Here is a 22,906-nt window from a genome sequence, read left to right as displayed (position 1 = left end):
AACAGTGATATCTGCTACTTTTATCACATTCTTAGTCTTAGGAAATTAAAGCAATGATGTGTTCATTATAGACTGTTGTTTACCATTCTCACGTGATCAGGTAGGGCAGAAGTTATTGCTAAAGTTACATTGTTCTCACCCTGCTAGATAGAGTCCACCTGAAAGTTACATTCACACAAAGAAGTCTAGAGTGTTCATTACATTTGCTACATTTATGTTAAAAAAACCAAGGTATAAAATCAACAGTTGCTGTGAAGAAGCTTTAAAATTTGACAATATGTACGATAATTACATTTTTTTTAAAAGCTTATAAGTACAAAGAAATCATAAAATCTTTGACATGTACATTGAGGCTTGCATCATCAGGACAGCCGGTTGAGAGCAAGAGGCAGGCACTGGTGGCAAGCTTTTCCTTTCCAAGGACCAGTCTGTAACATGACGTGCCCGGTTCAAAAAGCCAAGTTCCCTTTAAATGATTGATTGCATCTCTGGTAACACAGTAATTACAAACGTAAGTGCTTTCTGAATCACAGGGTGGTTGGCATGTTCTGTTTGATATGAAAATGTTTACATTTTCTTGTCAAATCGAATAATTCACATGACAGAGATGTGTGCACACAGGCAGCTCTGAAGCATCCTTAGTCCTTGACTCGAGGTATGTTGTATGAGTAGTGTACAAGAGGAAGGCCTCTGCTCTGACAGAAACAGGCTCTGCCGCAGGCCTGAACCTGGTCCGAGCTGTCTGACACAAACGAGTCCCCCTCGTCGGCGTACTCGGACTGAGCAGACGGTGTGCTGCTGTCTGCCCAAAACCCTTCGGAGCGCTGACACAAGGCAGCTCCTGCCAGGAGGGTGGGACAGCTGTGAGACTTCACCAAGTGTCTACAGACTGTGGAGGATGTGGGGGAAGAGCAGGTCCTGGCACGCAGTGCTGCTTCACACTGCTCACATACAACTGTCTCTCCACAAAGCTGCGAGTACACCCCGCAGTCAAAGCCCAGGTGGGTGGAGGAACCTTCGTTTGTGAGCTCCGACCCTCTGACACCATCATCTCGGTGACTTTCAGCGCCAGCCTTTACTTCCCTGGTCAAACCTCGGCCACGTAGTCTTAACCAGTCCTCCCTGAAGGCCGGGCTGAAGAACACATACAGCACTGGGTTCAGGCACGCAGGCAGCGGGAAGAAAATGAGGGTGACAGACTTCGCAATCTCCGGGCCACCCGCCGATGAGCCAGTCAAGAGAGGGGCGAAGGAGAAGGCTGCCACAGGGCAGAAGAAGATGCAGTTGGTGAAAATGAGCCAGGCTACATGTCGCAGAGCACCTGTCTGCTCTGGATCTGCCAGCTCCACCCTGCCTAGGTGGCAGTACAGCTGTGTGTACACAGCAGCAGTGAACAGGTAAGCTAGCGCGTTGAGCAGCACCAGAATGACTGTAACACTCAGAGCTGGACTCTCACCGCCAGCAAACGGCAGGCAGAGCGGGGAGGATGAGGACTGCTCACTGACGGTCAGGAGAGGCAGGCAGGCTCCGGCAGCAGCCAGCAGCCCCAGAAGTCCCGCTGCCAGGGTGAATCGCCGATCTCCTCTTAAGCATCCACGATGGCTGCTGCCATTTCTCCTGGGTGACATTACTTTTCCAAGAATCATTCGCACAGCCACGCTGCGCTCCACAGCTGCCAGCGACAGCAGCAAGACTGACCACTCAGACGAGAAGACAGCCAGAGCTCCTGTGATCTGACAGCCAGGTCCCATTTCCCACCACACCCCAAACTCAGCGAAGGATCCCCACGTAGCCAGGTCGAGCACAGACAGCACGCCGACATATACGCCTGTGAGCAGGTTGGCAAGGGCCAGCAGCCCCATCAGCAGCCTGGCTGGAGAGAGAGATGGAGGCATGGAGTGGGAATGGCCGGCTGCACGGTGTAAAGGGGAGAAGGTGGCCACCAGCACCAAGCTGTTAAACACCAGCGAGACCAGGCAGATGAACCAGACTGTGAGCCGAATCATCCAGTTTGTGAGGAGATGATCACAAGGCTTAAACGCTCCTTAAAGGATACAAACAATGTTAATGCTCAAAAGTCACTTTCTGTTTTAAAGTCTATTCAACAATTGATTCTCACAAAAATACCTGGTGAGGGAGAGCAATGCATAATCATTGAGATTCTTTCCACATCCTCACCACCTGTAATACAGATATTAAGGAGAGTTTAATATCAAGAGAGTAAATCATCATAAAAAAACACTACGCTAAGGATACTAAACTCAAGTTCTAACCTGTGGATTTCTTCATGTCACTTTCATCAGAAGTTGCCACTGAGTCACATCCAACAAACGCACAGCACTGGTAGGCATACGGGACTGAAATGGACCTGCAAGCAAACAATGATCACTGAGAATGGCCGCGAATGTCAAGATTCCTTTTCCCAGCTTTTCACATTGTTTTTAATAATAATATTTGGATGTTTCCATAGTAAATCTACAACAGTGTAGGAAAACAGATACACCTGGCTTTTTCATTAAATGTAGTAGAGGAGGAGTTTGTTTCTGTTTCCTGTCTTTTTGTGCACATTTGATTCCAGTTAATCTGCTGTACTGGAGAACAACAGAGTTTGTGTGAAGCAGCACATATTCTCAGTTACTTCCCACCCTTACTCTGAATGGTAAGTGCTTTAGGTTAGAGTAAGTGTGTTTCAGACAAATGAAATCACACAATGTGATTTGTGCCTGTAGTGTTGACAGTACACAAGAAAATGAGAACAGAAAAGCTCCCAGGGCTGTTGTACATAATTTACCAAGGCTAGAAGTCTGCCTGGTGTTAATTTTCTCACAGAGAAACTGTGAGTGAAAACCACAAACACACACACTCCTTACCTGAGTTTAGGTAGGTTTTTTGCAGTCAGCACATTTTTCATCTGTGGGTTCCCTGAGAGTTTCAGCTGACTGAGAGTGCTCAGTCCACTTGTTGGAATCACAGTCAGAGAATTCATACTCAGATCTCTGCAAAAATAATTCAATATAAGCAGTTTAATTTTGTGCAAAACAGAAATGAGGTTCTGTACTATGATGATACAAGTTCTACTCACAGGTTGGTGAGACCAGTGAGGGTAAGGAAAACATCTCTGTGGATCAGGCGGATTTTATTCCTGCTCAGGTCTCTGTGTACCACCACACATTACAATGAACTTGTGATCACTCGCATAAATTATCTGTCGCAACTGTATGTGTCACTGAGTGTTTACTTACAGTAAACGGAGAGCAGAGAGTCCTTGGAAAGTGTCTCTGTCGATCTGTTGGATGTGGTTGTGCTGAAAGCTTCTGCAGAATGAAAACAAGAATTTGACAGTTCATCAACAAATATTTACATTTATTAACTCAGCTCAGACCATACTGTGACTTTATTCAAATCTGCGTGAGTCACCCATCTTGTCAAACTAGTTTCATTCATTTAGAGACCTGCATCCAATCACACATTATAACAGCAAGATTTAAGAGAAAAGAAGGCAGATTTGTTGATGTAGTAAACGGGTAAAAGTAGTTTTTATGTACACAACATACCAACAATAAATTCCTTAGGAGAATGTAATGCAGACATTAATGACATCTACTGTTTATTTGTTCCTCACATTCTGTTTTACAGACTCTTTTCATCCTGACAGTCAGTACAGACCCTTTGTGTCTAAAATTATTTGAGAAATGACTTTAACATGCTCCACACTCACATCTCCTGCAGTCGGACGCAGCCCTGGAGGGACGGTAACTGCTTTATCTCATTGTAGGACAGATCTCTGATGGAGGAAAACAAACAGTGTCAATAACCTGACGACTGTGAGTGATTTCCCTACAGTAAATGCCACAAAATGCACTACTACAATTTCACTTGTTCTGTTTTACTACAGGTGACAAGAAAGGAAAACATCCTACAGGGTCCGAAGCAACTTGAGATCCTCGCAGAGATCAGAGGGTATAGATGATATTTTGGTTCCTGACAGAGTCCTGGAATGATAAAAAAAATTCAGTCACTTCTCAGACACAAAGAAAGCACAAGGGAAAAAAAGCATTTGCATCCAAGTTCACTCACAGACTCTCAAGGTTGTTAGTCCCTGTAAGGATTGGGAAGTCCTGCATCATGCTGGCCCCACGCAACATCCTGAAACACACATGTGGTGAAGAGTAAAAAGAAGAATAAAAAAAAAACATCAAAACATGAGCTACATTGAATAAAGCAAGAGTCTGGAGGTGGGACTTACAGTGAGTGCAGGTCAGACAGATTCTGGAAAGCTGAAGCACCCACAAACGACAGAGGGTTGTCATAAAGATGTCTGTGAGGGCAGTGAGAGCAGAAGGGGAGAGTTCAAAGTGAAATACTCTCTGTGCAGGAATGGCACCATCTTCTGGACATTCATCCTTTAAAGCCTCAAACTTGTGTACTGTATCAGCTCTGAGTATGTGTGCTTATCAGAGAGCACACTGTACAATGTGCTTGGTGCTATTTGTACAAATGTGAGTAATTAGTGTGCTATGTCAGTGAAACAGAGGGGGGAGTTTGACCTTACATGGTTCTCAGCAGGGGGTTGTTATGGAAGGCCCCTTCAGGAATGGAAGCAATATCGTTGCTGTGAAACCCGCTACAGGAGGAAGGTCAAAAAGACAGAGTGAAGACAGCTCACACAATTCAACGCCAGACAGATTAGCAAGTTAATGTTATATATGCAAAACTAAAAATCAAGCACAAAAGGTCTGCTTCAAAAAAAGTACTCAGTTTATTTATACAGTCAGATGGTGATGTGTAATATTATATATAGAATACATGCATGTTTTGTAACAATCCCCAATGAATAGTATTTCAATAACTTACTACAGCTGAAGAAAGAACAGGCTGTTCTGTTTGGCCTTGTTTCTCATTCAAATGATGCCGTTTTTTAATCAGACATTGGCTTCTTTAATCACACTTCATGAGTTAAACTGCCCTTGACTTTTTAACAGTACAAAGTGTTTTGCTCAGGAAACAGAAATAGGGCGATACACTTACAGTTCCTTCAGTTTGGGCAGGGCTTCTATTGCTTTGGGAAAAACCATCAAGTTGTTGAAGTTAAGATCTCTACAAAGAGAGAGACACAGGAAGTCAGCAATCTGTTATGTTATGACATAATTCATCCCTCTAAACACCCAATCAACGATAAATTCAAACAAAAATGCCGCCAGTGCTACTTAAACTCTCATACTTATCGTTGATAATCAATTTGAACAGCAACCCTAATATCATTGGCTAATCATTTTTATTTTTTAGCTTGTAATAAGTGTTTGACTTAAAACCATACTTTGCTTTACACCTGACATTTGCTGCCATAAAACCCACAGCGTACTGCCATGAGGGCATGTGTGCATCAATGTATGCCATAACATCTAGATGAATGCCAGGAGCTGAGGAGTCCCTTTGATTCCTGCTGTTCCAACACACCCAAATGCCTCTTTGATGTAAAAGGCCACCTTCTTCCATTACTCCATGGTCAAGTTACGACAATCATTCACCCACTATAGACATTTTCAGCAGCTTGTCTGTGTTCCAACACCTTTAATTATAGCCAGCCAGAAAGATTTTAACACTGCGACCACCAATGAGCCAGGTGCTGCCATGATGAAACATTTTGGCTCCTGTAAATAAAAAGTAACTAGTATATAGACATAGAGTATCTACATGGACACTAAAAAATTTTTATTTTTAACCTACTTGGGTGCAGGTAATTTTCTAAACCTTAATGTCACAGCAGCACCTCTCTTTGTTATTTATTTCCACTGTGCTGCTTAAACAATGGATCAGTCTGAGTACCAACAGATACTTAACTCCAGCAGGACCACTTACCAGCCTGTATATGTCTGTATGTTGTGCAGAAGCGGTTTGCCATTATGTTCAGTCTGTCACTAAAAGACTTTTCATGGCTGTGTGGCAGGAGGAAGTGAACAGTGGGAGGGCAGATTCGATAAGCATCATGTACTTTGCTCTATTTATCCTAGAGCAATTAAAGGAGGAAGTGAACACAATGATGTCTGGAGGACTGGAGCAGAGGTGGGCGGGAGGGGGGGAACTGTTAGCGCACACAAATATGAGCACAAACACACAAAACTACTGTACAACTGGGCACTTACAATGTCTCTAGGTTCACAAGGCCAGCGAAACAGTTGTCTCCTATCTCCTTTATTCGGTTATTATGAAGATGCCTACAAAAACAAAATCATCAATTACTTATGCATGATCTTCAAGCTACACACATTCAATTCTATTGTGGGTTTTATTTCAGTCTTTGTGAAACATTTCAAAGAAAACTTATTGCATCAGGTGTATGTACTGTATGTGTATATGCAGTGGGCTTTCTTTGCCTAATAGATTCAAGGTCTTTTCTTCCTGTTTATCCCAGTGTGTTTATACCAACCCTGCAGCAATACCACTCTATTCGTGTGTGCTTGCTTGTGTGTTTGCATCAGTGTATAACAGACCCTCTGACTCGTGCAAAGTTTCAGACTAGAAGACTATTTACCCCCTTCCATACATAAAATAACAAGGTAAACTTGATTTTATCACATCACTGCTCAGAGTCAAACAATGTTTTTTTTTTCTTCTAAATTTCATTAATATTCAAATTCAAACCCCAATGACGCATTTCACTGCAAAACTGCCAGCATGCAAAAACACAGCAGGGCATGAGCAGCAACCCATTTTGTTGACTTATTAACTGCAAGCTGTTATATAAATAATGCTAAATAAATACTAGAGTATGTTTGTGTTTGGAATCTGATTTGCAGTCGCTCTGAGGATACATTCAGAGCTGGAGCTCAACACAAGGAGAGGTACTTTGCATTGATTTGTAGTGACAGAATAATTCAGATGATATATGAAAAACCAAACAGCTTCCTTAATTTAGCTTGGGGAACAAGCAGCACATTCATATTTTACAAATCGCATGTTAATCTAGAATAACATATTCATTCAGTAGAAGAAGAATGATGTTTGGGCTGAAATAACCCGCTGTACTTATCGCCTGCAGCCTTTCACCTTTTCAGCAACTCCCTCCGGTCATGCTAGTAAAAACGTTCTCAATCAATGTCCCTGATGAATTAAGACCTTAAAAAAGTGCACCAGCAGGTTGTTCCTGTTGTGATATTGTACTGTGTAGGTCTGTGAACACTGCTGGTTAAGTTCTGTTGACTGTCCTGGGAAAGTTTACTTTAATGACTGCAGAATAGTTTGAATGAGACATCTCACCACAAGACTGAAATGTCATGCCATGCACATGTTCTTTCTACTTTGCTACCCTTCTCAGTACTTTTTTCTTTGTTTTAGTGATGATATAAAATACCGTATTTGATATTTAACCTAAAGAGCTTATTTTTATATGGGCATCCAAACAGACCAACCCTTTGATAAACTGGCTCCTATGTTGTTCTCCACGGGGCAAAAACTTCACTGAAATGTACTGTCAACATTTACACTGTCAGGCTAATTTCCATTCTAAATAACAATTAGGTTAATATAACTTACAGCACAACGAGGCTGGTGAGGTTTGCAAAGGCGTTGTCTGGTATGCTCAGGATGCGGTTGAGTGCCAACGTCAACGCCTGAAGGTTCGCCTGGTGTCTTAGGGAACTGATGGGGACCTCCGTCAGATTGTTGTCATCCAGCCAGAGGTGGCGTAGCTGCTGAAGGCCTTCGAAACTGTCATCTGGAACTGTTGTAATGTGGTTTGCATCCAGGCGGCTACAGAAGACAGAAAAAAAAGAGACGCATGATTTTATTGAATGTATATGAAACTGGCTAGGACATTTGACCCTCCCATGAATTTCTTAATCAGTACTTTCCCACAAAATAACTTATTCCCCTTTATTTGGCTGCCTTGTGATATATCACACACATTCTTGCATGTGCTTTACATTTGCAGCATAAAAATTCATTAATTTTGCTGTCACCATATGAAAACATTTACCATTTACTTGCATTTCTCTAGATCAGGATTACAGTGGTTCCAAAAGAAAGTTTCCTGTATCACAGTGTGTGTGGCTGTGTTTGACCACAGGAGTAGGGTAGCACGATCATTTACAGTTTCAGAGTCTCCATGGCAGCATATCTCGATTCAATCTGTGGTTTTATAAGCCAAAAAAGTCTGACTTCTTCATCTGTACATTTTTCAACCGTTCTTTATTTTGCCGTTTGTTTGTCTATCTTGTTGAAATGACAGGGCACCACAAGGTTTTTAAGTTTAAACAATCCACATTTAATCCACATTTAAGTTTTTCAGCACTCTTCAAACCATTGAATACCAAAGTCACATTCCTTCCGGTAGACCCCTATGGGACCTCAGTTCTGACCGGCAGTCAATGGAGAGAGACGACTAATTTTTCCATCGCCTTTAATTTGTGTCATAAAATGCAAATATGATGCCTCTCAACTTGAAAGATACATTTATATTAAGTCCACTCTTTTAACTAGTTTATTCTCGAGTAAACATTTTAGCAAAATTTCTGTCAAATAAGAATTATTCTCAAACTTCAAGCCATGTGTTCTCTGTGGACAATAAATAATAATTACATTCTGATTACTGATAGTTTGATGGTGGAAAAAAAAGAACTGAACTGTATTAGGATTGCATGTATAAATGCACAAGTGTTCTTTTCACTATCACCATGCTGCGTTCCCCTACTATCCTCCCTAACAGTGTGTCTCACCCTCCCTCAAAATTCCTCAAGTGTCTGGGCTGGAAGAAAAACAGTCTTGATTGACATTTAGCTCTCTAAGGCTTAATACAAACCAAGTCCCTGCTCTGCCAAAGCATATTACTTCAGCTACAGACCTTAAAACCCCCACAGAGAAAAGACATCTGTTAAAAAAGAAAGTAGAGAGGCAGAAAAAAGAAAAAAGCAGTAGGCAAAAGATGAGGGGAGGGATGGAGAGGAGTGATAATGGATGAAAGTTGGATTTTCAGCACATTTGTCCAGCTGGATCCATTCTTCCATTAGTCCCTGTCAAACTCACACACAGAATGAATGGCAATGGCACATATAAAGTCATATTCATACAATGGTCTCACTGAAACTGGCATTTAGTAGTCACAGAAAAATAATACTCGGGGCCAAGAGGTGCAGGAAACTGTAAGAGTTCAATAGTTCAGAGCAAAAGTTAGTTACAGATCTGCTAAATATGGCTGACCTATATTTGCTTTTGCTGGATTTAGTTCACAACCTATGCCAAAGCAGGAGTAAAATACAATCAGCTATGTTGCTATTCCACAGCAGGGACACATGTAACAAAAAAAAATAAGTAAATGTGAAACAAAATGGTGAACAAACACAGCAAACAGCTACAACACAAGAATCCCTGACATGGCCAGAGAACAGCTTTATTTGATGGCCCAAGGCCATGCACCGAAATCAGGTCTCCACAAACTTTCAGAGATTTTTGTCTTTCTGTCCTTCACAGCCTCACCTTCAACTGCTGTCAACTGTTTTTGAATACATTTGTTTAGCAAATTTCCAGCACCAAAGGTTTAGATCTTTACATACATTAGTAGATAAACTGTTCTGCAGTCCTACTACAGCTGTTGCTTTTTATATAACCTTTGTGACTAACTGTCTAGAACGGGATTCTTACTTTGGCACAAACCCTACATTATATGGCTATGTAAACAGATTAATGATAATGACTGTAGAATATCTCCTGGTCCAGGTAAAGAACACAGGTCGCCTTTGTTGTTTAGATATTGTTTGGGCATTTTTGCTTTTAATTGTTAGTTTTGAGAGTCAGTCTTGAAACAGCAGGGTGAATGTAGCACAGGAAGTTCCTACTTAAAATATGAAGGCTTTTCTGAGACAATACCCCACATGTGCTTAAGTGTGCAGATGTGTGTGTGCATTCTTACAGATGACTTACAGAGACTGGAGAGAGTGAAGGTTCTTTACTGCTGCACTTGGCACAGTCTTCAGCTGATTATTCTGAAGCATCCTGAAGGCAAAATTGACAAAATTATCATTTCAACTCAATCAAAAAAAAAAAAAAAAGAAAATCACACCAGGAATATAAATATGTATCCACTGATATCACTCAGTGCTAACTATGCTATAAAGCTCTTCTGTTCTTGTCTTTGTTTATCTGGCTGCACACTGGTTACAATTACTTTTATAATCCCATAGTTGCAGTATTTGTAAAAACATTCCAATGTCAATGTTTGAGCTAAATTTGTTTAGTTACAACTACCATGAATAAATCACTTGATACGATAACAATATAAAACAAAATGTCTGCATGCGTATCTGTTTTCAGTCTCAGACTTCACCTGTGGATCAACAGGACTTTGAACTCCTGGCTCAGTGCACAATCAGCAGGGTGTCTCTTTTTATGTCACTCAGTGTGTCAGAGCCTGGGCGAACACACTACGGTCTGCTGCCTAATTTACTTTATGCATTTTAAGCAGAGTTCGTATGCAGACAAGAGTGCGGTTAAAAAAGTACATTGAAACATGCATGTTGCCACGTTATCCTTATGTGCTAGCACTCAATTCATCTTTGTGTGCAAGTCCGAATCACTCTGGTTAGCCATCTGCATGCATGAGTGACCAAGCTATCTGTGTGTGAATAGAGTGAGACTTGAGAGTGTACTAGTGGCCGAATCATCAGCCACCGTAAGGACCACATTACTAAACAGCAATATTTAGTCTGCCACTCTCCCCCGCCCGAGTATGGAAAACTTCACACTGTTGTGTGTGTGTGTGTCAGTGTGCTGACATTGGCAGCGAGGGTGCATGCTTACAGGACTTTGAGCTGATGCAGTCCAGACATGGCTTCAGGGTGGATGAACGACAGGTCATTCCCAGCAAGTCGTCTGGATGAGAGAGAGAATCACGCTTATATAACACATTTCTCAAATGTCGAAAAAAAAAAAATCTGAATAAAGGAATGAGAGAACTTCAGCATCTCAGCAGATTAAGTTCAAACTCTAAAGCTGAACATTGAGCCTGGGGTGTCAAAGATATGTGTTTGTACCATGGCCTGTTGTCACTCTGTCTGACACCCATAAGAGATTAGAGCTGTTCCTGGATATCTCCTCTTCAGATCCCCTTTTGAGCCTCCCAACATTCTCTACCCAATGCTCCCTTTAGAGGGAGTGAAAATAATTCACCTCTCTGAAGCATACACAAGCAATGTGTGAATATAACCTTTATTCCCCCTTAACAGTTGTGCCTTGTAAGATTTATCTAAAGACAGCTGCTTCCAGACGCTGTATAAATTATTTGAGGCGGGGACGCCTCCCTTTCCTGTTGGGAGCAGGAAGTGTATAGGAAATAGGGGTGTAAATAAGCATGGGACAGACTGACTGGGATACAGAGCCCAAGCATACTATCTGGCCTGAGAGATTAGCAACAGATTTATCACTGCAACATGAGTCGGGCCAGGCAACAAGAGCAGATGGGTGTAAGCCTGGGAATCTAGGCAGATACTGATAGAAGACCTCAAGGACCCAGACCATCCATCAGAAGTAAATCAACTGCTCTAAACACACGTTAAAATAAAATTTTGGCTTGTGGCACAATTTCCCACTTGAGTTGTGGTGATTGCTTTCACATTTGATTAAGAACCCACCAGCATCATAAACAGGCTGTCAACTCAAAGCTAGGATTAGGAAATCAGTGTAAAAGATTTGTACCAGTGAAAGGTGTAAAAAAAAACACAAATTTAATTCCACACACCTACATTGCCACCATCCTTTAGAGACTGCACCTACCTAGTGGTGGGAGGAAAAAACAAAAAACTCTTCGATGCATCGCAATTCAGCCATGGATTTATTTTTACTGCCGGACTCTTTTTTATTATCATCCATTTACCAGCTTCTCTCTTCACTTGATGCACACAGCCTGCACTATTATTGCTAACAAAGAATTAATTATATTCATGTTTCTATAGAATGCAGTCCTATTTTGGTACAGTGAAATATTTGTTGTTTTGTCTGGATACACTGGGACATACTTTTGATTCAGTGCAATTGTAAAATTCTATTGTATACGCCTAAAAGTTTAATAAAAGAAATAAATTCATCTCTTGTGTCTCTGTTATTTACAGCAAGTGCCAGTGAGGGAAATATATGTTGCTTAATTGTTTTAAGATGCATTAATAATCAAATTGTTAGCCCCTGAATCGTAATCAAATCAAATCATGATGTACCTGAAGATTCCCACCCCTAGAAGTACCCCATGTTAGCGTTTCTGTGAGTACCACAGATGGCCTTAGCCAAAACGCTCCTTGGTGCAAAATATCACAGCGTGGTGTAGCAGGTGGGGCACAGGGATGCGGGGCAGTGCCATGGAAACGACAGGGCAAACTGGCATCTCAAATGGCTTAATGTTGTGATGGCTTAATGTAATGTGAAAATCAAACATGAATTTAACTGTCAATTTAAAATTGGCACAAATTTACTGAAGATTGCATTTCAGCTTTGAGAGATACCAAATCATCCAATAAATCTGAGCATGTGTCCCTTCTCTCAGCCATAATTTATCAAATGAATGTCCTGTGATTGCTTTTTCTTAATAGCAATTATGATCTTCTGTTATAGAAGAGCAGGTGAGACCCCAGATTTACACCGGACACAAAGGAGAACGTTTTCCACACGTCTTTCTTGCGACATCATTTTACCCAGGGAGCAGTTCAAAAGCGTAGCACTGCCTGTGTGTGTTCCACTCTCGTGAGATTTACAAAATCAGGTAGTGAACTGCCTGTTTACCTGATGGTTAATGTCCTCTCTACATGTATCAGGCTGAGTTACACAGCATGTTACTCAAAACTCTGTTTACTCCATCAACACACAGAGCAGCTTCTCACCTTCCACTCTGAAAACAGATGCTGCTTCTCTCCCTGCCTTTTCCTTTCTGATCCCAGTATTCTGGGATGCTTCTAAAACACGTTGCTACGTGTTCGGTGTAAATACTCTCATTGACTAAAATGGAAGTGTTTCACAGCCGCTGTTGCTATGCTGCAGTTTCACATCCGGTGTAAATCCGGTTTGAACCATGCCTATTGCTGCAGAGTCATTTTCTCTCCATTAAAGATATCTACCAATGTGGCTACTTCATTATGACTAAATGCTTGAGAAGTCACTCATCCCAGAACTTGCGGTGACTGTCACAATCCGCTAATCACCAAATAACACATAAATCATTCAGATATCCGTCAGGTTTCCCAACACAAAAGAGCTTCTCCTCCTCTCACATCTTTCAGCAAATTCAGTACATGTTCCCTCAGGGCTTTGGTGGCTCTCATTGAGGCAAGGCTAAATCCTCTCCTTGTGCAACACCACTCCCACAGGTCTACCTCTATCAACAACAAATTCACAAAAGTGTAAAGAAACAGTGCAGTCCAACATCAGTAAGTCAACACAATCTGAAAATACACATTTGGACTGATGTCCAGATTTTGCCCATCATTTTGCCCATCTTTTTTTAACATTTTATTCTTGAAACTGGATAAATCCAAAGATTACACCGCCCCACCCCCGACAGCATGCTCTCACATGTGTTACACACACCTTTTGTATTGTAACTGTTGGTACAGGTAGCTGAGATGACAAGTGACTCCTATGACAATTGTCAGTAATCACGTAATTGTCTGAGTGGTGTGGGAGGAGCTATTTCGGTGAGAAAAAAAACTCACGCCAGCTATTATAGAGTTGTGTTTCATATTGTCTGATTTTTGGAGAGGACATCAAATTTTACTCTCTAGCTAGGACACCATGATTGACTCACTCGAAACCTGTAGTCTTGTAACAAAGAGTGCGTATAAAGCTGATCTGCACACTGTGCCTACGCAGAGCAGAAAGGAGACCACAAGAGGGATTGAAAAATATATTTAAACAATAAAATAAAAAAAACATGGCTCAAAGGCTGCATATACTGTTAAAGTGTGTTGGGGCACTGTGCCTGACTTAAAACAAGAACTGTAGTCTGGAACGGCATGGTGAAACAGCTTTCTGTTAATGTTGATCACTGCAGAATAAAGAAGCAAAGGTGCAAGGAAGACAGTTGTAGTAAACAAAAAGAGTATTATTATCAAAAAGAAACATATTTTAATGAATGCTTTAAATCATTCTGTCAACATAATGAAATATATCGACGACAGAGGGCTGGCCTAGATGACCGCAATTCCCTACTGACATTCTGTATAGAGAGCCTATCAGTCACAGGTTACCTTCAAGAATATAAACAAACTGCAAAAGAGACAGAGAACACCTCTGTCATCACGTCTGTTGAGCTTTGTTGTGCCTTTGGCAAGAAAGAAAAAGAGTAGAGGAGATTGCGTGACTACGAATGAGGGAATATTCCTCCCTTGTCTCCGATCCTGTCCTGTTTGAGGATGGCCTCCTCTCTTTTCTCCTGCCCAAATCTCTTTCTCTCCCGGTTTTTGCCCTCAGGGTCCAGGCTCCAGTTCACCGACACTGCTGCAGCCCCGCAGCAAAAAAAGTCATCCACTAAAGTTCATGGAGACAAGCCGGCTGATTTGTTCCCAAAAAGAAAAAGGTTAAACAAACACACAAATGAACTGAGGGGTTTATGTCAATCAAAATACCTTTCTTCAAAAAACTCAGTGACTCTGTCAATTTGGATGATTTAAGACGAGACAAAAGTAGAAGTGAGGCTGGGTGAGTATTTTTTTTTAGTCTAGTTGCCATGGAAACCATTGTTTTGCCCTCTTCCTTCCTGCCTTGCATTCCACCACACAATGCGATGAAAAGTAAATTGCCTTTCAACAAAGCAGATTGGAGTGGTGCATGGAAAAGAAGAGGGTGAAGACTCGACCGGCTGAAAGATGCACAAGGGCTGAAAAAACATGCCCGCAAAGGCCAAGTGGAGCTGGAGCTGCTGCAGCGTGTTCACTCAATGGTCATTTTGCATTCTCAGGGCTGGATGTTACCTGATATCAGGTAGACTGATTTTTATCTGCAGCTCCGAGCAGCTTCAAGCCAGACATCGGGAGTATTTAAAGAGTAAAGAAATAACACCCACCAAGATTAGATGTATGCCATTCAACAAAGGCCCACAGCAGAGATGTGCTGTTGCCACCCTGATAATCCCTTAAAAGCAAAAATCCACACAGGATATCACATGACTATTGCTTCAGTGCAGGTTGTCTCACCTCGCCTTTTTAAATCGAGCTTTACTGCACCTATCATAACCGCCTTCGTTCAATTCATAAACGGTGAGTGATTCGTGACCTCACGTAATGCTATGCTTATCTTCTGTGGCTGAGGAGAAGGGCACGTTGTGTGCCTTTGCTGTGTGTTTTACAGTACAAACTCAAATATCCAGGTGCATATCGTAAAGACCAGCCCTCATGTCAACACAGTGCAGAGTAAATACATCATTAGCAGTAGAGTAAAAAAAAAGAGTGTGTACTCACAGTTCTTCCAGATAGGGGAAGTTCTTGAATACATATGCTGGAAGCTCAGTGATGTTGTTCATGCTCAGGTCACTGTGAAAAAAAAACATTTTTAGAAACACAGGAAAATATCTAGATTTATTGCACATATTTCTTTTGTACTCTTACAGTTAACATTGTTTTTCTGCAAGAATTTTCCTTTTTCTGCACACATTTTCCGTCTTTTCTTCAATTTTATTTATTTTACAACTGTGAAACAACCCACATTTTAAAAAAAGCTGTTTGAAAAATAATTTTACATGAAACTTTCTATCATCAAATGAAATACTATGTGAGTAATATAGATGTTAACATGAATTTTAGGCACAGAACACAGACAATAGGGAAGTTGGATCAGCCATCCCTTATGGCGGCTGTATGTCTTTGACTGTGCCTGCATGAGTCTAACCTCAAAAAAAAAGCCTTAAAAAAGCCCTTCTCCTTAGCCCCGGGGATCTTCATTTTTCAAATCAACAAGTAAAGATAGGCATGTAGCAGCATGAAAAATATGCACACAGGACTTGATTTGCTTCCCCACCAAACCTTATGTGAGTAAATGTGTTTACATCTTCGTAATTATAATTAAAAACAACATTATGTTCTGTCTTACTCATGAAAAAATGTGTTTGATTTTGTGTTTTCAACAGTCAATTAGAAGTGAAGAACTTTCACAATTAAACAGGGAACAACAGACGGCCTCATGTCTGCTACAGGGATACATACAGAGTCAGAATCCACTTAGGTCTGGATGTCTAATCTTGATTAGGAATTCAGGAACAAAGAAAAAGCCCCCTACATGCCATATGTGAAGAGACGGCACAATCAAGAAGGCTAAAAAAAACATCCGGGATTCACAAATGAAGAAACCCCACCACACCCCTCCTTCCTCTTTCATTCTCCAACTGGCCATCTTGAATTTCACTGCCAGATCTCTCTCGGACCTTGTGTGTGGGCCCCTGAATCCTACATGGATCATGTTGCCCTTCCACTGCAGACCCAGATACACGCAAAGGCCTTAAAAGGTGGGCCCCAACAGAACCCTCATCATCCCTGCGACCTATGTCCCATCTCCACTTACCTGGTTATCCAATTACTTATAGACATTGCAGCTACATCTACACTTCCATCAACATCCACCCTATGTGTGTTTTCCCTACCCTGACAACGTCTCTGATGGTGGTGTTCTGCAACCACTGCAGCAGATCCGCCACCACTGGTGGTCAGATGAATACATGTCTAACCACATTTTAAACCGTTTAACTAAATCTTCCACAGACTGTTGACTGGTCTGAACCACATGCAGGGCTGGGGAGTACACAGGGCCAACATGACTCTATCACACTTCCTCCCTCCCTCTGTGTCAGGCTGCTTTACTCATCAAGGTCCTGGCCTGTCCCTGCTAAGACAGATTGAAGAGGACACTAAAAATGCAGCTGTGATAAATGGTGGCAAGCCTAAACGCTTCCACAAACAGGTATCTGTAAATTCCTATCCCATGTGCCATTTGGCTTCATTTGAGCAGAGAGAAAGCAGATAATCTGAGACATACATGAAAAGGAAAGTATGGACAAACTGTCAAAGTTAAAAAAATATGTTAAAATATAATGTACAGTAATACATGTGCTTCTGCACCCGCTGCAATGAATCTATGTCAATCTCTGTACATCTGTTGTGTCTCAGAAATGCCTACATTCTGATTTATTTTAAACATCTGCAGACAAGATTCCCCAGACAGTTGTGATCTATGGCTAATCCTGTTTATTTGACATGATTTTAAATAAAACACATCCACAATAAGTTTCACAAAAGACAACTGTTACCAGTTCTTCAACCTAACATGATGTACAAATCACCAAATATTGCAACCACCAATTAAGTCTTACAATATATTAACCTTAGTTGTTGCAACATAACCTCAACTGAATAAATACTGGGTGTGACTGTTAACACAGACACTTTAACCACTGAATATATCTGACGCGTTTCTCAACAGTCTACAATAGGATTCATAATTAGGAAAACGGCAAAGGTTCCTCCTACAGTCAGCATAACAGAGAGGCCAAAACCAACATGCCCCTAGAGAAAAGATGGCCCTGTGGTCTGATAACCATTTCAGCCCTAATGCGAGATACAATGCTTTGTGGAAACCTGACAGCTCACTATAAGAAATGAAAATGCTAAATGTAAACGTATCACACAAAAACAAAATCACCTTTCATCTAAAGCCCTATATACAAATATATATGTAGCATTCGAAGATTCTCCAACACCACATCTTGTAAAAGCAAAAGTGAAAAATACTTTTTTAACAGGCCATAAAAGTGACTTATCTGTATCTTCTTAAGCCATACTCAGGTGTGTAAAAACATTCCTGTAGTTAGATATGACATAATATTAGACAGAAGGAGAGAGCAAGACAAAATCACTAGTCCAGTTTATTTAATCCAACACAATCAAAGCAACAGAGAGTCAACAATAGTTAGATACACTAAATGATGCAGACAATGCTCACTGCAATAAAAAAAAACAAATCTAACCTGAGAAACAAGCTGGTCAAACACAAAATATTTTAAAAAGATAACAAATGCACCATAATTGGCAGTCATAATTACTGTGGGTACAGATAAGCGTAGGCGAAGGGACAGATTAGTGATTGGCCGAGTCCATCACAACAGCACAGCTGATTAACGACAAGCCATTTTCATTAGTTGCTGTCCGACTGATCGGTCCTGAAAAGAACATAAATCAAAATAGTGATGCTGCTTACTTTCATTAAATATGAAGTGCGCACATGTGCCATGAGTGTGTGTGTATCCACACTGTCGCCAATGGAAGAAATGGCAGTACACAACTAGAAAATGTTCACAAAAAACTGATGTATAAGGGGAAAAAGACCATTTAACTGAAAAGAGGCAGAAAAGCCCCTCATGTTGTATGACATCTGTCACATGTTTCCATTCGCACTACTTTGTTAGTATAAGGACAGTAAGGTCACTCAACCGGTCTGCTGATAGCTCAGTCAGATGGTTCAAGTTTAAATCTGGTCAGCAGCAGCTGATAACGTCTGCTAACAGGAAACTGCAGTGCCTTTGTGAATGAAAAAAGAAACAGGCAAGTCTGCAAACAAACCTTAAAGTTTCTGGGACTATTTAGAGCAGCAGGGATCAACCATTGACAAAATCCTTTCCTTTGATTTCCATTTTCAATGTGCCAACAGTCTCTTGGCATTAAAAGTTAAATGAATTCTGACCTAATGTGATTTTATAGACTAAATAACAAAGTAACCCCACATGAAGGTGGAGAACAGTTAACGTGTAGTATTCTTATCAGCATGAAGGCTTTTGTTCAGAAAATGTTATTGTTACATTTATACTTAGTCCAAAAAGTTGCATTTCAGTTCTGTTTATTTGCAGTCCTCCATCTTTAGACCTAATGTGCATTGACCAACTGGCAATGGTGACAAAATTGGTTAAATCTGCCTTCAACATTTTCACTGAATCTGTAAGGTGAAAACTTTGGAATTGAATTATTCTAATACTGTGAACATTATTGTAAAATTACAGACAGCAACTTACCCTGTATTGATATGTAAGCTTTGAACTTTTAGTGTCACAATATTACAAATTAACTTCCATCTCCCACTTGTCTGCTCCAAAAACTCTCTCAGTATCACCTTTTAAACTCTCAGAAACTTTATAAAAATAAACTACAATGTATTTACATGTTTCCTATTAATACTGCTAAACGTTAAATATACATACTTATGTATATATTTTATACATTATTCAAAAAACTTTCCACAACAGTGAACATGAGCTAATATTTAATTTTTCATTTATTAAAACCATTAGCGGTTAGAAGGTGGTTGGGGGGGTTGGGAGTAGGTGTATAAATGGAGGACAGAGTTAAGGACTCAGAGAAAGTTGGGTGAGGGGAAAGGGGGAGAGCGTTAATATTCTCCCATCCACAGCTCATCCTGTTTGCAAGCGGGAACCACTGACTGGTCCCTTTCACCTCTGCTGACCAAGAACAAAAGTATCATTCAGTTAAAAATGGATTGAGGGCACCAATGGTGACGCCGGCAAGCTCCACCAGCAGAGTGCAAGACCCCTGATGCCACCCCTCAGATTTCTCCAAGTCTCACAGCATGAAAAAGACCAAAGATAAACTCATCTGTAGACTGCATTATGCACAGGAGTTCATGCAAGCCCTATACCAAAACTGAAACCTATACCGAGACTGTGTGACAGGTAAACTGCATACCTCCAAAAGGAGTGTTTGCTTTGTTACAGGCTGAGGGGCCTCCTCTCTTTTTTCTCATCTGTTTTACTGTGACATGGCTGTTTCCACTGCAGAAGCCAAAACTCAAGCCCCCGTGGGCTGCAGGTACTAGTCCACGCCAATGCTGTCATATGATTTATTGTAAAAATGCTTGAACTTCCATTACCAGTTTTTTTTCTACAAATCAACAGTAGATCAATCTGTGTTTGTTTCTTTAACTTTACACTTTCTTTCCCGCTCCTGGCAATGACTAGATTTATGTGCCTCATCACACAAATCTCAACCAGTGTAATGACAAAACACTCGTATATGAGATCTTTTCTTTGGATCATTGTGAGTGCATTAGCCTTGAGAGAAGGAGCCCATGCAGCTGCAATATGTCTCACTAATCCATCATGATCCCTAACCCCACTACTCCACATACAAAAGACAGAGGGAGTGGGAGAGGACAACTAAAGTTCAAGAGACCAGGAGAACAAATGAGAGCGGGACAGAGCGAGGGACAAACAACCTTTCACATACTTTTAAAAGTCTGAAGTGAATCCATTAAGCTGTTTAGTGTTTAAAACCTGTCACTGAGCATTTACATTACTGTGTGCAGGGCAAACTGAACAGAAAACAGCACAATCTTGAAAACAACACACTGCTTTCCATTTTGGCTATCAGTGTGGCAGTAAGGTCCATGATATCATTCTGTGAAAACACTGCTTCATGTTGCGATTGAGATGTCAGGCTGCCCGTAATATACTGGAGTACTTCCCCCCTCCAGGGAAAAGTACGCTAAGAGTTTCAGCTGTATGCAGAAGGCTGAATGTCACATGTATCCACTCCCTCTGTTTAGTTGACTTCACACTTTCTTAACAATGGGGATTTCAAGTGGCACGACACAAGCTCTGGTGCAGCATGGCTCCCGCCACCAGACCTTCACACCTTACAAGTTAATTTCTTAACACAAGAGTCTAAAGTTGAACTCATAATTTTTTCTGTTTGTTTTTGAAGGAGCACACTCACAGGTGGTTACTTTAGTTTGTGATTAACCCAGAGGTTGAGAAACAAACCGTTTCTCCATGCAGCAATCATCAACTGTATCTGCACCGCTCTATAAAGACCTGACAAACCTTGTGTTCAATGACTCCATTTTCTTTAATAAAACTGAAACTTCCACTCCATGAAGAAGTAGATAAATCTGTGGTGAGAATGTGGTAACAACAAAAAGCATACAGTACTGGGAACAAGGCCCTGCTGGCTACTATCCATGCATTACTCACCCAAATCTAGCCCTATTTGTGACTTCAGCACTTCGGACATTTCTCAGTGATTCAGCCACACAACATTTCCTACCAAACCCCTTGGTGAAAGAACCAAAAGACTTTTTTAACCAGTTATCAAGCAGGGGGTTGCTATTGTGATTTTCTCTTTGTGTGTAAAATCACAATCTTTTTAGTAAGGAAACCAGTATGTATGGTTAATATTTTCAAATACTGAGGTTGCACAGAAGTCTTAATGTACATCCCAGTGACAAAGAAATACCAAAGATGGCTGGTTTTGCCACTGAAAATAAGTATTTCATGATTTTTAATGAACATAAAGGAGGCATATTTGAGTACCTGGGAAGTCAGAACATACAGTGACTGAATAATACTTTGACTAAACTATATTAAGTTGGTCCAAAATAAATAGAAAGCTCATATTTTGAGTGTCTAATTTAAGTTTGAGCTACTGAGTCTAATGTATATTTTTGTTAATGTTTTAGATTGTCAAATATATTTTTTCCCTTTGTCCCAATAACGTGTGCATTTCAAGAGAAATATAAACAGATCTCATAATAAATTACAAAAATCATTTAAATTGTGTGTCATACAGTATTTCTGGTAAGACAGAACTCCACTCTGCAAGTTGCAATGTACAGTGACTGGCATAGACAAGCACATGAAATCATTGATGCAGAGAACCTGACATATATTGACTTTGGGGATATTTTGCACTTTTTCCTGAAACAGGTCCATCAGTTTTCTGCACGTGGATGAACTAATTCAGCTCTGACTGCTGCTCTAAAAACTCTACTAACCTCCAGTGGGTGCCGGCTGTTACACAACTCTGCAGTGAAAAGTTATTATTACTGAACTGTACAAAGATCATTAAATGAAAACATTTTACCAACACTTCACTCTGCAGAAAAAAAAAGTTTACCAAGTGATGCTCATCATCCACGTTGCGATGCAAACACAACAACATCCCACACTCAGGCTTTATGTGTTGCAGACACGCATGTTTTAAGGCTGCGTGGTACTTACAGGTAGTAGGTGAAAGTACTGAGCCCGGCCGGGACGGTGGTCAGTCCCCTCCCGGAGCAGTCTGCACCCCCATCTTCATCGCAGCTGCATGAAGGCGAACAAACGGCCGTCGACTGCCCTTGACCGGCGGCACCGGTACGAAGGAAACACCACAAACACATCCAAAACAAATCCACACGCATTTTCCCCTCGACGGTTCAGGTGAAAACGGTGGAAAAAAAAAAGAGACACTAGGGGGGCACAGGCTTTGTTTGTGGCTGAATCTATTCCGGACGTCGACTTCTCATGTGGTCGGTCGGTCGAGGCATGAAGAGAGATGAAGCCTCACCGACGCTTTACACAACAAAAATATAATGTCCGAACACTTCATACATTCAGCAGCGCGACCCAAAACGTGCAAGCTAACGTTTTAGCTAGCTTAAAATCCAAACACCGCCTTCGAGGACGAGCAGTTCACCTTGCTGCGAAACATTTCTCAACCCCGTGTGTCGTATTAGTCCATGAAAATAAAGTAGCAGTGTTGGCGACAGGAGCGGTAGCCTACCTTGCGTTTTTTTACGTTTTCGTTGTCCCATTAAATAACCTCACCCCCCTGTTTTACTGCTGGGGGAAAAAGAAAGAGCGAGCAGCGCCTGCTAGAAGCTCGGTGTGAAATCTTCACTCATTTGTGTCCTGGTTTGTTTCCTTTGCAGGAGAACACCGTCAGTTTTCAGCCATTCCTCTCACGCTCCCCTCCTCTCTGCTCCTGACAACAACAGCATGCTTGTAGCTCGGCAGGCACCCTACCGGACAACCTGCAGCAGTGGGCCCGGCCTGTGTGCAGCACTGAAACCTGCACCACCACAACGTCAGAGCCCGACACACTAACAACAAACGCAAGTAGAA

General features: G+C 41.2%; 1 protein-coding gene across 1 annotated transcript; it reads right to left on the bottom strand.

Annotated features, from left to right (window-relative positions):
* On the bottom strand, positions 1-22,883 carry lgr4 (leucine-rich repeat containing G protein-coupled receptor 4). The gene is made up of 18 exons (XM_028401912.1): positions 22,022-22,883; positions 15,429-15,500; positions 10,792-10,863; positions 9,916-9,987; positions 7,534-7,749; positions 6,144-6,215; positions 5,029-5,097; positions 4,553-4,624; positions 4,247-4,318; positions 4,078-4,146; positions 3,921-3,992; positions 3,719-3,784; positions 3,243-3,314; positions 3,083-3,154; positions 2,871-2,996; positions 2,274-2,368; positions 2,128-2,181; positions 1-2,044 (listed from the first exon to the last, which is right to left on the bottom strand). Exons 1-18 carry the CDS (start codon positions 22,201-22,203, stop codon positions 639-641), a joined length of 2,931 nt encoding a protein of 976 aa, XP_028257713.1. The 5' UTR covers positions 22,204-22,883; the 3' UTR covers positions 1-638.
* Between the last annotated feature and the right edge of the window lie 23 nt (positions 22,884-22,906).

Source organism: Parambassis ranga, chromosome 3, assembly GCF_900634625.1.
Source record: "Parambassis ranga chromosome 3, fParRan2.1, whole genome shotgun sequence".
NCBI classification, from domain to species: domain Eukaryota; kingdom Metazoa; phylum Chordata; class Actinopteri; family Ambassidae; genus Parambassis; species Parambassis ranga.
Note: the sequence above shows the minus strand (reverse complement) of the source record. Positions and strands in the feature narration are given on the sequence as shown.

Bases quoted from the DNA above. Each gene is read 5' to 3' on its own strand.
- lgr4 (XM_028401912.1), bottom strand. From the start codon at position 22,203: ATGCGTGTGGATTTGTTTTGGATGTGTTTGTGGTGTTTCCTTCGTACC. The intron at 9,988-10,791 runs GTAAGCATGCAC...TTTTGCCTTCAG, and splicing joins CTGCATCAGCTCAAAGTCCT to GATGCTTCAGAATAATCAGC. The intron at 3,315-3,718 runs GTGAGTGTGGAG...TTCATTCTGCAG, and splicing joins TGCGTCCGACTGCAGGAGAT to AAGCTTTCAGCACAACCACA.